At 39.6% G+C, this 15764-nt stretch overlaps 1 protein-coding gene across 1 annotated transcript in view; it reads right to left on the reverse strand.

Annotated features, from left to right (window-relative positions):
• LOC126177811 (potassium voltage-gated channel subfamily H member 8) overlaps positions 1 to 15764 on the reverse strand; it is a 475984-nt gene that overhangs the window by 78724 nt on the left and 381496 nt on the right. Inside the window, exon 10 of the mRNA XM_049924483.1 lies at positions 9262 to 9511. Within this exon, the coding sequence (XP_049780440.1) occupies positions 9262 to 9511 (250 nt within the window). The remainder of the gene's footprint in view (positions 1 to 9261; positions 9512 to 15764) is intronic.

Consider the following 15764-nt stretch of genomic DNA (forward strand, 5'->3'; position numbering starts at 1 on the left):
TATTCTTATGCTGAATAGTGATACAGTCAGAAATGAAGCACGGCAACTGACTAGATTTTTAAATCTAAGATGACTCTAATTTCTGTACCGAATGTAATGTACTAAAGAGGCGTCTGCAAAGATTTTCAAACGGAGAAAATTTTTTGCTAAACCCTCGTTCAAAACATCTTCTATCATACACAGTCCATTTGGTTCTTTGAACAGTCCATGGGTATACTGCTGGTTCATAGTGCCTGTTGGCCACATTGAACCGGCAGTATACCTGTGGACTGTTTGAGCAACAAATATGCTGGGAGAAACTGAAGAATCACATCATATTTGGTTCTTGTTGATCATTATCAAAGAAAGCAGCAGTGTAAGTAACAACAAATAGCAGTCTCTTGCCATTGTTTCACTTATGAGACAATTCCTCTCTTTTTTTCATTGTAAACTGTGGTAGTGCGCACAAAAGAAAGCCATGCCACGAGCAGCGACAAGTCATAAGCACTCATTATCAGAATGCGACAAACAATGCATGACACGGTACAATAATGCAGTTTCAGCTTAGAGTGACGTAAACAACTATAACAAAGAGAACAGCACTTATCAGATCAAAGCAAAATAAGCAATTGAATCAAACCAGATGAAGCACGTGAAAAAGGAAGGGTACCTGTATAAATCCAGACGGAGCACCTGACACATAGCAAAGGCTACTTGGTAAAGCTTAACTGTTAAGCTTACGACTCGAACCAAACTACTGTAGCTGTATCTTCATCCATTCGACCTAAATTGTGTCCCATGTTACAATGGACCAACTTCGTTTCGATTTGGAGGTGCGGTCTAAAACTTTTCTCTCCCCTTGAATTTTGAGTCTCAGATTTCAGGTATGGCTTAGATTTGGGAATTTTTTTTTTCCTTGATTTCGAGTCTTATTTTTCAGGTGCAGCTTAGATTCATGTGCGGCTTAGATTCGAGTAAATACGGTACCTCAAAAGATAAAATGAAGAAAGGCAACCCTACATTAATAGCATTTGTAGGTTTAGAGAAGTATTTTTACAATGTCGACTGGAACACTCTCTTTGAATTCTAAAGGAACCCAAGTGAATGAGACAGTCTGTACACTGAACTAGCAGAAATTGGACTCAAAGAGAAGTTTGGAAAGGTAATTAAAGTTCAGGGAGGAAAAAAAAAAACTAATGACACTGTAACTATGCCAGAGATAACAAACAACTTTGAAGATCACTTGAGGAGAATTGATAGTGTCTTGAAAAACTCTGTATGTGAGATGAGCATCATCCAAGGTAACAGTAGTGTGATACAATGTAGTACAATTAAGTCATGTGACACTGCAGGAATTAGATTAGAAAATAAGTTGTGGAAGAGTTTCATTGTTTGAGCAGAAAAATAACTGGCAGTGGTTGAAACAAAGAGGATATGAAATATGAACTGACAATAGAAAGAAGAGTGTGTCATGATGAACACAGCACCATTCCAGTGATACTGGCAAGGATTTGAATTTCCTGGCAGCAGATTGAGCATTGTTGCCAGATCGTATAGAGGGTGTAGCTGTCCCTAGACTACACCATTACAGTCATGTCTATTATGTGCTGACTGTTGTCAAAAGATGCAGTGCAGCTACATTAAGGCTCCTTCTAAGAAATGTTTAAAGGAGTTATGTCACGTCAGTTGGTACAGTGTGTAACAAAACAGGTGGACTATTTCCAGTTGTTATGTCTTTCTTCCACCCAAAATTAATACTAACTTTCCCAAAATTCTGTGCTGTCTTCACTGTATGGCATGTGTGGAGTAAACAAAAGTCTTGAATATTGACTCATGGCTTATCCCACTTAACTTTATTATCTATTACATTCCTTTGGTTATTAGGAGTTAGTGTGCCAGCTAGTTTGACTAAAAATTGTGCTAACTACAAACAATCATCAATTCAATAAAATGATTTATTACTTTATATGAGCAAATCTTACAGCATAATCAGTGGCAATTGTCCAAGTTTTTGATGCATTAATCACAATTCTTCAATAAGCACACCCTTAGTCACATGACAGTCATCTGTACAGTAATCAAACTCTCCCCATACTCAGTGTAGCATGTACTCCATGATGGTCTGTAGTACATAACCTCAGTCGTTCACAAACCCCCAAAGTAAGAGATTACACACTGCTAAATCTGGCAGTTGAGGTGGCCAGTGGAGAAGGTTGTTGTCTGCTGTTGCAGCATATCCAATCCAGCATTGGCAAAGAACACACTTAAAAAGCTCTCATACATTCCTGTTAAAATGGGCGTAGTTTCTTATGGAGCACTTTCTTATGGAGCAAGCAGTGCAGTGGCTCTGCAATGGCTGTGGCATAGGGAATGAACCATCGACAGCAGCTCAGCTGCCCTGACTTGAGATGGGATGCATCAGTGAGATCCAGCAATTGTTGGATCGCAGACACATGTCATGGCATAAGCTATATGCTTGGCATGCTGAAGACATGTCCTACATACTTGACCTGGGAGATGAAAAACGAACCAGGATTACAATGAAGATTCACTGCCATGAACATGGAGAATAGCATGTCTAGGTTCCAGATGAGATTGGCCTATTCTTTCGAGTGACCAGAAAAATGTCAAGGTAATTTATTGTTCCCAGGACATCCTTTGAGCCACGTGGGATTAGCCGAGCAGTCTAAGGCGCTGCAGTCATGGACTGTGCAGCTGGTCCCGTTGGAGGTTCGAGTCCTCGCTCGGGCATGGGTGTGTGTGTTTGTCCTTAGGATAATTTAGGTTAAGTAGTGTGTAAGCTTAGGGACTGATGACCTTAGCAGTTAAGTCCCATAGGATTTCACACACATTTGAACATTTGACATCCTTTGAGAGTTGCTTCGTGTATCTCTGGAAGAGTACTGGAGCATTGATGATGATAAATGGAAGCCAAGTATATTGGAACAATCCAAAAGAGTGTTGATGACCACATTCTGGTGGGAATCATCATCCAACAGGAGCTGAAGACAAGCATCCAAAAGGTAAATTCTGGCATACACCGTATCCCAAGCAGTGTGGGAAACAATGTCCTCAGGCTTGGGAATGGGTTATGTGGCAACTACAGATTGGGGAGTCACAGAGGTCTCGAAGTCACCACAAATGCAGGCAGTACCAAACAGTTTTTCCACAATCATGACAGGAGAGGCCCATTGACTATGCGTGACTAGGATGGGGATGCCCTTGGGCTCAAGGCATTGCAATTCCTGCTGAAGCTTTGCCGGAGAGTAAACTTGATGCAATGGGCCTTAAAAAGTTTTGGGACCACTATGTGTAACAGGGGGATATGTGCCTGGAACCCTGAAACCCCTACCAATGGCATCTGGAACAGCAATCCAAATTTAGCCAAAAGATTGGTGGTGTCAAGGTAGAGGCTCAGGGCATGGACCACTTTGGAGATGTCATGGATCTCAAGGCTCAAGCCATGGAATAAGTCTGGGCTAAACAAGTTAGATGCTCCAAGGGCTGTAAGCACCACTTTGGAGGTGCCATGGATGTCAAGGCTCAAGGCATGGAATAAGTCTGGGTTAAGCAAGTTAGATGCTCCAAGGGCGGTAAGCACTAAAATAATAGCTGGTGTTAGCATGGCACTATGGCGGGGCCTACTGCAGGAGCATCCTGCCATGAAAAAGAGGTCATTACTGTAAGTATGTATCTTTACAATGAAGGGGTGCAGCGGAAGAGAGACAGTCGATTAATGTAGCCAATGACCCAGTGTCAATCTGGGAGGTGACTGGTTTGCTTTCCAACTCTACTTGTATAAACAACAGTTGAGTGCACTGCAGGTGTAGAGCCTGTACCTGTGCCACTTCTGGAAAATTTAGTTGGGAAGGATGCTCTTTGGGGTCCCCTGTGCTGAGTCCACAGACATGGAAATGGAGAAGTGACAAACTTCAGCTTTGTGGTCAGACTTACTGCAGGTGATATATTTCGCCCTGTGGATGGGTATGCAAAATACTATTTGCAAGTTGATGATTGTTTGAAATGACAAGCCCTGGGAGATTCTTTTCTGGACTTGTGCACTAACTGCTGCAACAAAGCTTCCAATTTGGGATGGGAGTCAGATACCAGAACTGGATCTTGGATAGAAACTGCTGCTCTGAGAGACTGCTCTAAAGCCCAAATGTTGGATGGTATGAGTTTAATTATGGATGTTTGAGCTTCAGGAGATCCTGCTGGGTGTCTTTATCAGTTGTGTGAACTAATATCATGTCACAAACCAGAGTAGATGCATAAAAGGACTTGAGTTGTTCATTGGCACATTGGAAACGGCATTCCCAGGAGAGACCCTGGAACCTAGCCATCCATTCCCCATGGGTTCCAGAATATAGCTTCTAACACCTAAAGAGCATGTTATGTTGCAGCAATTTTATCTGAGCATCTGAGTATTCAGCTAAGCCTTCCTCAAGGAATCATAAGGCACTCAGAGCAGTTTCACTTGGGGATGTTACTGTTGCAGTAGATGGTAGACTGTGGGCCCTCTACTGCCCAGTGAAAATCCACACTGTGGCTGATCACTGCAGACATTGTACATTGCAAAATCCTGCTCTAATTGGGCTACGTAGCAGGCCCAAGGCTATGCACATGGATGGCAGGCTGGGTACCCAACCCCGCAGTAGCCGGACAGTGTGTCTTCAAAGTGAAAACTTGTGCCAGTAGAACCTCATTCACCTACTGCATTCTTTAGAGACAAAGCATTATTCGGTGTCTAAGGTCTGTCTTCAGTGATAAGAACATCACTTGTTCCTGATCTACCAGGGACATGGCACTCGTACTCTAATCAGTTTAAAAAAATACTTGTTGCCACTGCAAAATATGTCTATTATTCCTCATTGAAAGATAGTCCCAGGAGGAGTACAATAGCTGTTTTATCGTCCTTCTGAAAAAAAGATGTTCATCGCAATTTATAATTACAAATTAACTCTGTTCTTCTGTCATTCTAAACAAAATACAATTCTGTGGAATTGGCTCCAACTAACTCCCTGGAGTCAAGAAATGACCAACACTTGAAGAGCTCTTTTCCAACACTGAAGCCTACTTCTCAGCATTACACTGTCTTCATGAATGGCATATCAATGAGAGCTTAAGTGAATGAATCAGCCAGTTCTAGTTGATGGGAAATGTCGGCAGTGGTTCCTGGATTTCCTTAAACACCTATTCTCCAGAAAGAGATGTGCTGCCCCCTCATCACTCATGACTGGATATAGGCATGGTCTTACAATGCAGCCAGCAACCACTTGCTGTTGCTTGGTGAGATACCTGGTGGTCCATAGCTTTACATGTGCCTCCTAGCAATCCAGGGGTGTATTTAAAAATCCCACATGGCTGCTATGACATATGCATCATACTCCTCTCCTGGTTCCATGAACTGTCAGTACCACCTCCCTATGTTATTCTTGTGTGACAGGTCTTTCCTAAATGGTACATGAAACTCACACTGCAATGCAACCACAGTTTGGAACACCTCAAAATGAAGCAGAAAGCCTTTCTTGTTGCAGCACCATCTTGGAAGCAGATGCTTTATCTGCACAGTAAGCATGACAAGCAAGGAGCAGGCAGCACATCAAGAACTTTGACAGTTTCCACTGCTTATGATGTAAGGTTTGCCTATATAAAGTAATAAATCAGTTTACTATTACTTTTTTAAACTGCACCATCCATTTACAAACATCAAGTATAAATAAGTGAGGTATTCCTACAGCCAGTGACAAAAGTGTGTTTGCAGCTCTTGGCATCCATCAGTTTCAGTGTAATTAGCTTCCTTAGTAAAAATAATGCTACCAAAATTAGTATACCGTATACAGACAAGCTAAGCAGTGTAATTTAATAACAATTATCATTGTATCTAAAAGTGCTTTCCAAAATGAATGTCACTCCATAATTCATTTATTCAGAAATGTAAATTTGTAATTGTAATTTATGAAAATCTAGTGAACAATGATTAAGTCCTAATTATTTTAAACTGATATAAGAAGACTATTAGAAGCCATTTTATGCCAGTTTGCAGTGAGTTTGAACGGAGGAATATCAATGTCTGAAAATATGGACAACGTAACTCAGATGAATTGGTACAAGTTAGAAGTTGGAAAATGCAACAATATTTATCTAGCATTTAGTGTCTGGGCGTTTATTCAATAACCTAATGACTGTTTTAAGTTGTTAATTGGACTGTGAATATGTAATTAGTATCATTCACAGTACCAAACTTCTATAATTATCATCTACTCTGGCAATAGGGTTAAACTGTGAACTGTGTTGTTTCCAACAGTTATTAACTGTTCACATCATTTTTGTGTTGATATGACCATTAGATTTCAAGGACAGTGATTTAAGAACTTCATACAGTGATTGTGTTAATTGTTCATTTGCCACATGTGAACTTCTGTGTCACTTCAGTGTTTGGTTACTACACTTGAACAATCACCTTATAGGACACCAACCATATAGTATGTGGCTAGCTGATCATCTGTATAGTAATTACATCACAAGAAGGAAAGTTGCCACCCACCATATAGCGGAGATGCTGAGTTGCAGATAGGCACAACAAAAAGACTCTCACAATTGTAGCTTTCAGCCGTTAAAGCCTTCATCAACAATAGACAGTCAGACAGACAGACAGACAGACAGACACATACACACACACACACACACACACACACACACACACACACACACACACACACACACGGACACATATGTGTGCACATGCAAATGCAACTCAAATGCATGACTGCAGTCTCAGGCAACTGAAATGACACTGCCTGTTGCCTGAGACTGCAGTAGTGTGTGTGTGTGTGTGTGTGTGTGTGTGTGTGTGTGTCAGTGTGTTGCATTTGCGCGTGTGTGTTGTATGTGTGTGTGTGTGTATGTGTGTGTGTGTGTGTGTGTGTGTGTGTGTATGTGTATGTGTGTGTGTGTGTGTGTGTGTGTGTGTGTGTTAATTGTTGATGAAGGCTTTAATGGTAGAAAGCTATAATTGTGAGAGTCTTTTTGTTGTGCCTATCTGCGACTCGGCATCTCTGCTATATGGTGAGTGGCAACTATTCTTCTCTTGATACTGCTACATTTCATCCTGGATTCTCTACTGTATAGTAATTACAATTGATGAGACTTCATAAGGCCATACCAGTAGTTCAGGCAGCATCTAAATGCAAGTAAAGTCTCTGAACTGCAGATATAGTGTGGACCACATTACTAGAAGTATGTTGTCCCCACCACCAACTTCTCAGCAAATTTTGATGGAAGTGCAGCTACCGATGGGATACTCGTACAGGTAACTACAAGTGATACATTATTATTTGTTATTTGAACTGTGTTCCAAGGTCAACTGCTAATACAAGGAAGAGAATCTTTATTTTATGGTGGATCGTCTCTTGAAGAAAGAAATTTACATTGTTTCATTAATGAGTTTTGATCCATCTATTTTAATCATATACATAAATATTATACACATGGAAAGTTTCATATTGTTAACTTCTTATGCTGGTCAATAGTGTTGGCTGTGATAAGACTTTTCTATTTATAACATTTGAATTGTACCTTATATAGAGTTAAGTGGCTGCCAACTTGATTTTGTGCTGTGCAGGGGTTTTTAATAAATACTGTGAAACATAGTACATCTAATTAGCCCATTTCCACCTCTCCCCTACTGCTCTGTACCACAAAGTGTTTCCAAATAAGAGAAATTTCGTAACTTGTAATGTAAATTTAAGCATTAGGAAGTCTTTTCTGTAAGTATTTATCTGGAGTATAGCTTTATACCTACATTTATAACCATACTCTGAACTCCATGGCAAGAGGTTGCTTCCCATTGTACCAGTTATTAGGGCTTCTTCTCATCACATTTGTGTAAGGAGCATGGTAAGACTGCATGTTGTGATGTTGTGATTAGTATAATCTCATCTTTGCTACACCTATGGGAGTGATAAGTGTGGAGTTGTAATATATTCCTGGATTTCTAAGTTAAAGTAGATCTTGAAACTTTGTAAGTAGGCTTTCAAGTTATAGTTAGCATCTATTGTCTATCATCTGCCAGTTCAGAATTTCTGTACCTCTACGACCTCCCAAGGGTCAAACCTGTGACCATTCACACTCCCCTTCTTTGCATTTGGATCACACTCCCCTTCTTTGCATTTGGAAGTTAAACATGGACAATAAGCAGTACATACAAGAAGAGAATAAAAGTGTTTTGAATGTGGAGCTATACAAAATAGCTGGGGATAAGATGGGTGGATTAAATAACTAATGATGAGGTACTGAACTAAACTGAACTGAGGACAACAGGAACTTGACAACACAAAGGGATTTGTTGTTGAAAGGACACCTGAAATATCACAGAATAAGAAATTCAGTTCTTGAGAGAAGTATGTGTGTGAGTAGAGGGGAGGATGGGAGGTGGAGTGATGGTTAAAAGGTATATAGAGAGAGACTAAGGCTCCTCTTCATAAGCCATTCAATAAGATGAGGGTTGTAGTAGCTATGTAGTGATGAAGAGGATAGACTAATGTGGAAACCTTCATCAAACTTATCTTCAGACTGAAGGCCACCATAACCATCACTACCATCACTACCACCACCACCACCACCACCACAACAAAAACAACAACAACCACTACCCAGCTGTCTACAGTACTTAGTTCTGTAGATTAACTCTTAAAAAATATTTTTAATCTATATGGCTCACATGTTCATTAACTTTATAATTTAGTTTTGTATTCAGGAGGATGCAAGACACAAGATTTGCTCCTAGACATGTAAGCATTTTTGCAACCTGAAAATATAACTTGATATTTCATAATCAGATATTGAATTTTAGTGATTTTCTGTAAGTCACATGTGTGTACATTCTGATTTATAACTTTTTGTTGACTGCTGTAAGGAAATTCATCTTCTAAATGAGACTGTGGCTAAACTGTTCAAACACAGGTAGAAAAATTCTATGTAGCAAGTGTCAACAGAGTCAAATAAACTAAAGGAGTAATAAAAATTTTACTTTTTAAAACAAAATGTTCCTTCACTCAGCACCTTGTCCTACTTTAGCTCCCAAATTCACTGGGTGACTTTCATGTAATCTCTATTGAAGAACATAATGTCTTTCAACCTAACCTTTCTTGTGCAAGGTGAAGGAACTTCTGACTGCAAATGCTAGTGTTATTTTTATTAACTTTGCATTTCTCTCTGTAACGTTCATACAGAAGCTCAGACTGAAATTTGTCACGAAATACATATAGGCCTGCTACTCACCTAATATTGCTACAACCATATCATTCTGTACAACTTCCATGGAACCATTACACAGGTAGTATATATATTGCAAAGCATCTCCTTTGTGGATGAGATATTCACCAGGAGCACAGAAATTGCCTCTTATGTGGAGTGACAATAGTTTTAAGCATCCCTGTGATGCAGCCTCAAAGATAGGTAACTGCAGTATCTCACGATGAAGATGCATTGATACATCACCTCGGAGTTCCTCTGGAAATTCTTTCAGTGTCTGGAAATAAGTATAAAGTTATTTATGATTTAACAATAAAAAAGATTAATAGAAAAATTATATTGTTGCCACAGTTATGAACATTATGATCAGTTTCATGTGATTCTTCATTTCTGTCACTCACGACCTATCCTCCTATTAAAGCATAACTACCTCATCCCACATAATGAATGATTTGTCTCATACAACCATACCTACAACTAACCCTCTGATTCCTTACCTCCATCACCCCTTGAACTACAGTTTTCAATAATAGCTCTTGTCTTAATACCTGCCCAGTCATTCTATCTCTTCAATATACTGTGTTCTTTATCAGCCATTTTTTTCCTGATTTACTCTTTTTAGTATGTCTTTATTTCCTACTCAGCCAACACATCTGATTCCTCCTGTCTCCTGCACAGCACATTTCAAAGATATCTGTTCATTTCATTCCTGTTTTTCCTCTAGTCCACATTTCATGTCAGTGCAGAGCTGTGCTTCAAATACAGCTTGGTATTAACCTTTTTGTGATCTCAAGGTTCATATTTTTGGGTTTTAACTGCTGTTTTCTTATTTAATTTATATATATTTTATTCTTACAGAATGCCCTTTTCCCTTATGCAGTCCTTGCTGCAAAGTATTTCTTACCATCTTCAAACTTCACATTTCTTGCATCTGAGATGGTGAACTTCATCCCACTCCTCAGGAATCTCTTGTTCAAGTTTAAGATTAGCCATCTACAATACCCAATTGATGTGCACTCCATTACATTAGTTTTACTTCTTTTTATTTGCATTTAACAACCATCAGCTAGCACAGCTCCATTTCATTAAGCATTCAACACAGTTCCTCTTCACTTTCAGTGACTGCTGCTATGTTGTCAGTGAACTCCACCACCTAGATTTTTTGTATCTGTGACAAACAAATCACAATGAGAGTCATTTACATCCCTCATTTTCTCTTCAGTATGTACATTCAATATCAGTGATGACAGTCCTCCAGAATTGATTCAGGGTTGCCACAAGTTTCACAAGTGAAGTTCCCTGGTATTTCCCTTATTTCCAAACAAGTTTTAGCATTTTTCCCCAACTAATTTTGAGTTCTCAAGAGTAAGTAAGGACATAAATCAACAAAAAAATGTAAGGACTTCTGTATTTTTAAATGTGTGAACAGTAATCTTAAGCTCTAACATCAACATCTTTTGTAATGAACTGTTTTTAGATGGAGAAAGCAAACCAAATGGTACATATGTTTCATTAAGACCACTGATGTTATTATATTACAATAAAGTGAAATACATTTAGTGACAAAAATACTCATTTTGTTGGAGTCATAAGACAGATTTAAGATACCTTCAGAAATAACCTAAAAAAAAAGTAGACATCTCGAAAGAAGAGTAGAAAGCGGGGAAGAGTTGTGTAACCCAACACTATAGGTGACTGCCAATAAAATGTTGGTTCTACTATGTTTGTTATTGTTGGTTATTACCCACTGTGTTGTGTCTATTATTCTGTGGGCATTGTGAGGTTTTCTTTCAAGAAATACACGAGTACGTAGCATACAAAATGCCAGTGCCTGCCACAATTTTCTTCTTCTTATCATCCATACTTTTTAATATATACACTTCTTTTGAAGTGCCAAAATGTACTAGAATAAATAACATGTCTATAAAACACTACACTGTACAATGTACGTGTGGGGAGAGAGTTGCAATTCCTGAAATCCATCGCCTGAGGCCTCTGGCCTGCTAAGGAGCACCACGTTCCTGGGACCATGGATAAACCAAGAAAATCTGCTGAATTTGCCACACACAGACAGACCCAGCCTGCGGTCAGATTGGTGAGTTCTGTGGGTCATTCCCTGGGCAGTGCTGGGTGCTTCACAGTCCTAGTGACAGTGCAGATGCAGCTCACGCAGTCATTGATGATTTTACCAATTCCACCACCATAGTGTACATCAGTGATAAACTCTGCATGAGCAGCTGTTGCTGGAACTGACATGGGAGCTCTAATCAGTGTCTTTTGAGAGGGCAAACATTATAGGCTTCTGGTTGGTGAAGGCAGTGAAGTGACGGTCCTCTACCAACAGTTGAAAGTGTGACATAGATGGTGAGGAGCTCGCTGTTGTTTTTGCTCCAGTGCTGCAGGGTGACAGAGAGATTGCAGCACGAAAAGCAAGTGACTGTCATGTGGTGCTGATGTGCTGCTTCAGGGTAGCCCTAATGGCTACTTGGCTGTGCTGGCCAAGACAGCAAGTGGGGCTTTGGGGTGGGTGTGGACGAGCAGGGTAGTGTCTGACAAGTTGCACTGGGCAGCAGGAAAGCTGTCTTCCATTTTTATGCACATGGTGTCCACAGCACTGGTTTGTTTCCATTTCAATAGCAGTGGCAGAAGAGATTACTACTCTATGGAGCTGGTGTAGGCCCTCGAAAGTCTTGGGTGTTGGTAAATCAAGGATGGCTTGCACCTTGGCAGGCAGGGGAAGTGAGCCAATTGTGGAGAAGGTATGCCCCAAGAATACCTCCCTCCTGACATGGAAAATGCCCTTTATTGTGTTGATGAAGATGCCAGTGGAAAGATTATGCAGAGGTGCTCTTGGTGTTCTTCAAGTGTGCCAGAAAAAATGAGGATGTCGTCCTAGTAGGCAGAACACCAGTGCAAGTATTGTAATATGCTATCCAAGAAATGCTGCAATGTTTGGCAGCATTACTGAAGGTCATAAAGATGCTCTTTTACAGGCTGAAGGGTGTTATGATCATGATCTTTTACCTGTCCTCAGGTGCAACAGGAGTCTGGGTGAAAGCTTTGGTGCAGTCAATCACACTGAAGATTGCAGCTCCAGCCAGTGCATTTTAGATCCATAGAAACTGCAGCATGTACTGGTTCAGTGTGGTATGGGAGAGTAATGGCTGATAATCACCATCTGGATGCCAGGAGCCATTCTTCTTCTTCACAAGGTGAAGGATAGATGCCCACAAATTTTTGGAAGAATGCAGCACACCAATGGCAATCAGCTTGTAACACTCTGCCTTGATGAGAGTTTGTCTGGTGGTAGGAGCCATGGCCACCAGAAGACAGGTGGTCCAGGCATGGTATTGATGCAATGAACTTCTGGATGTGCTGGATGTGCATGTGACAGCAGGAAACTGTGCCAGGAGGTCCTAAATCTATATCTACATGATTACTCTGCAGTTCACAATAAAGAGCCTGGCAGATGGTTCACTGAACCACCTTTAAGCTACTTCTCTACTAGTCCACTCTAGATATGTCTTGAATTCAAAGAAATAGTATTGGCAGCAATTGAGAGATTTATACCAAATAAATTAACAAACAATGGAGTTGATCCTCCTTGGTACACAACACAGGCCAGAAAACTGTTGCAGAAGCAACCAAAAATGCATGCCAAATTTAAACAGATGCAAAATGTCCAAGATTGGTGATGTCTTACGGTAGCTCAAAATTTAGCATGGACTTCAATGCAAGATGCTTATAATAGTTTCCACAACAAAACTTTGTCTCGTAACCTGGCAGAAAATCAGAAGAGATTCTGACTGTATGTGAAGTATGCTAGTGGCAAGGTGCAATCAATGCCTTCTCTGCATGATAGCAGTCGAGATACTATTGAAGACAGTGCATCCAAAGCAGCTATTGAAGACAGTGCTGCCAAAGTACTGCTACTAAACACAACCTTCTAAAATTTCTTCTCCTAAGAAGACAATGTAAATATTCTGGAATTTGAATCAAGAACAGCTACCAATATGAGTAACATAAAAGAAGATATCCTCATAGTAGTGAAACAACTTAAACCAATTAACAAAACAAGTCCTTCAGTCCGATTGTATACCAGTTAGGTTTCTTTCAGAGAATGCTGATACAATAGCTCCATACTTAATAATCATATACAACCATTTTCTCGATGAAAGATCCATACCCAAAGACTGGAAAGTTGCTGAGGTCACACCACCAATATTCAAGTAAGGTAGTAGGAGTAATCCACTAAATTACAGGCCCATATCATTGACAGGTATCAGGATTTTGGAACATATAGTGTGTTCAAACATTATGAAATACTTTGAAGAAAACAGTCTATTGACACACAGTCAATATGGATTTAGTTGTGTTTCTTGTGAAACACAACTAGCTCTTTACTCACAGGAAGTGTTGAGTGCTGTTGACAAGCAATTTCAAATTGATTCCATATTTATGGATTTCCGGAAGGCTTTTGACACTGTACCACACAAGCAGCTTGTAGTAAAATTGTGTACTTTGTCTCAGTTATGTGACTGGATTCATGATTTCTTGTCAGAGAAGTCATAGTTTGTATTAATTGATGACAAGTCACTGAGTAAAACAAAAGTGATTTCTGACATTCTCCAAGGCAGCATAATAGGCTCTTTGCTGTTCCCTTATCTACATAAATGATTTGGGAGACAATTGGAGCAGCAGTCTTAAGTTGTCTGCAGATCGTGGTAGTGGTGGTAAGTTCCTATGGGACCAAACTGCTGAAGTCATAAGTAATTTGCAGATGAAACTGTCATTCATTGATTAGTAAAGTCAATAGATGATCAAAACAAATTGCTAAATGATTTAGAAAAGATATCTGTATGGTGTGAAAATTGGCAATTGACCCTAAATAACAAAAAGTGTGAGGTCATCCACATGAGTGCTAAAAGGAATTCATTAAACTTCAGTTACACAATAAATCCGTCAAATCTAAAGGCCACAAATTCAACTACATACCAAGGAATTACGATTAAAAACAACTTAAATTGGAAGGAACACATAGAAAATGTTGTGGGGAAAGCTAACCAAAGACTGCATTTTATTGGCAGGACACTTAGAAAATGTAACAGATCTACTAAAGAGACTGCCTACTCTATGCTTGTCCGTCCTCTTTTAGAATACTGCTGCGAGGTGTGGGATCCTTACCAGATATGATTGATGGAGTATATCAAAGAAGTTCAGTGGAGGGCAGCAGATTTTGTACTATCATGAAATAGGGGAGAGAGTGTCACTGAAATGATACAGGAGATGTGGTGGACTCATTTAAACAAAGGCATTTTTCGTTGCGGCAGAATCTTCTCATGAAATTTCAATAACTGACTTCTCCTAGAAATGCAAAAATATTTTGTTGATGCTGACCTACATAGGAAGAAATGATCACCATAATAAAATATGGGAAATCAGAGCTCTCACGAGAAGATATGTATTCGTTTCTCCTGTGCATTATACAAGATTGGAATAATAGAGAATTGTGAAGCTGGTTCCATGATCCTCTGCCAGGCACTTAAATGTAGTTTTCAGAGTATCCATGTCTATGCAGATGAACAGTGCATGGGAAAAACAAATGTTTAAATCTTTCCATGGAAATTCTAATTTCTCTTATAACCATTTCTCCCTATGTAATTGGGCACCAGCAAAATATTTTGCATTCAGTGGAGAAAGTTCATGATTGAAATTTCATGAGAAGATCTTGCCGCAAAGAAAAATGCCTTTATTTTAATTACTGTCACCCCAAACCCCAATTCAAGTATTATATCTGTGGCTCCCTCTCTCCTATTTCCTGATGATGCAAAACAACCTGCCCTTCTTTGAACTATTTCAATGTCCTCGATTGATCCTATCTGATGCAAATTCCACACCACACAGCAATACTTCAGAGGAGCACAAAAAAGTTTAGTGTAGGCAGTCTGTTTAGCAGACCTGTTGCATGTACTAAGTCTTCTGCCAATAAATTATCACCTTTGTTTAACTTTCACCGCAAAATTATCTATGTGGTTGTTCCAAGTTAAGTTATTCATAATTGTAATTACTAAGTATTTAACTGAATTCACAGCCATTACATTTGTGTTATTTTTCACATAACCAAAATTTAGTGGTTACCTTGTGTTCTTAGTTCTGACTCTCTAAATATAAATGCTCTAACCGTGTTCCACATGAGTAGGGGACACAGAACAAAATCACTGCCTTGGCACAGTATTCACCACCACGAACACAATTTTCACCAACAGGGGACACGGAACTGAATGTCTCTTATGTTAAAAATGGCAAGGGCAAGAATCAAGGTAACAGACACAGTTATTAAATTAGCCAATTGGCCATGATGGGCAGGAGCTTGATACTTGGTTGGTACCTACGTGGGCACAAATGCTTGCCAGTCAGAGGGAATGTCTTGAAATGGGAAGCACTGTTTTACATTTCAAGCTGTGTTGCAAGAGTAAATGTTACACAGAGTGGGTGAATGTCAATACTTTGCAATGACGATCTTGGATAAA

This window comes from Schistocerca cancellata, chromosome 1 (assembly GCF_023864275.1).
Source record: "Schistocerca cancellata isolate TAMUIC-IGC-003103 chromosome 1, iqSchCanc2.1, whole genome shotgun sequence".
NCBI classification, from domain to species: Eukaryota; Metazoa; Arthropoda; class Insecta; order Orthoptera; family Acrididae; genus Schistocerca; species Schistocerca cancellata.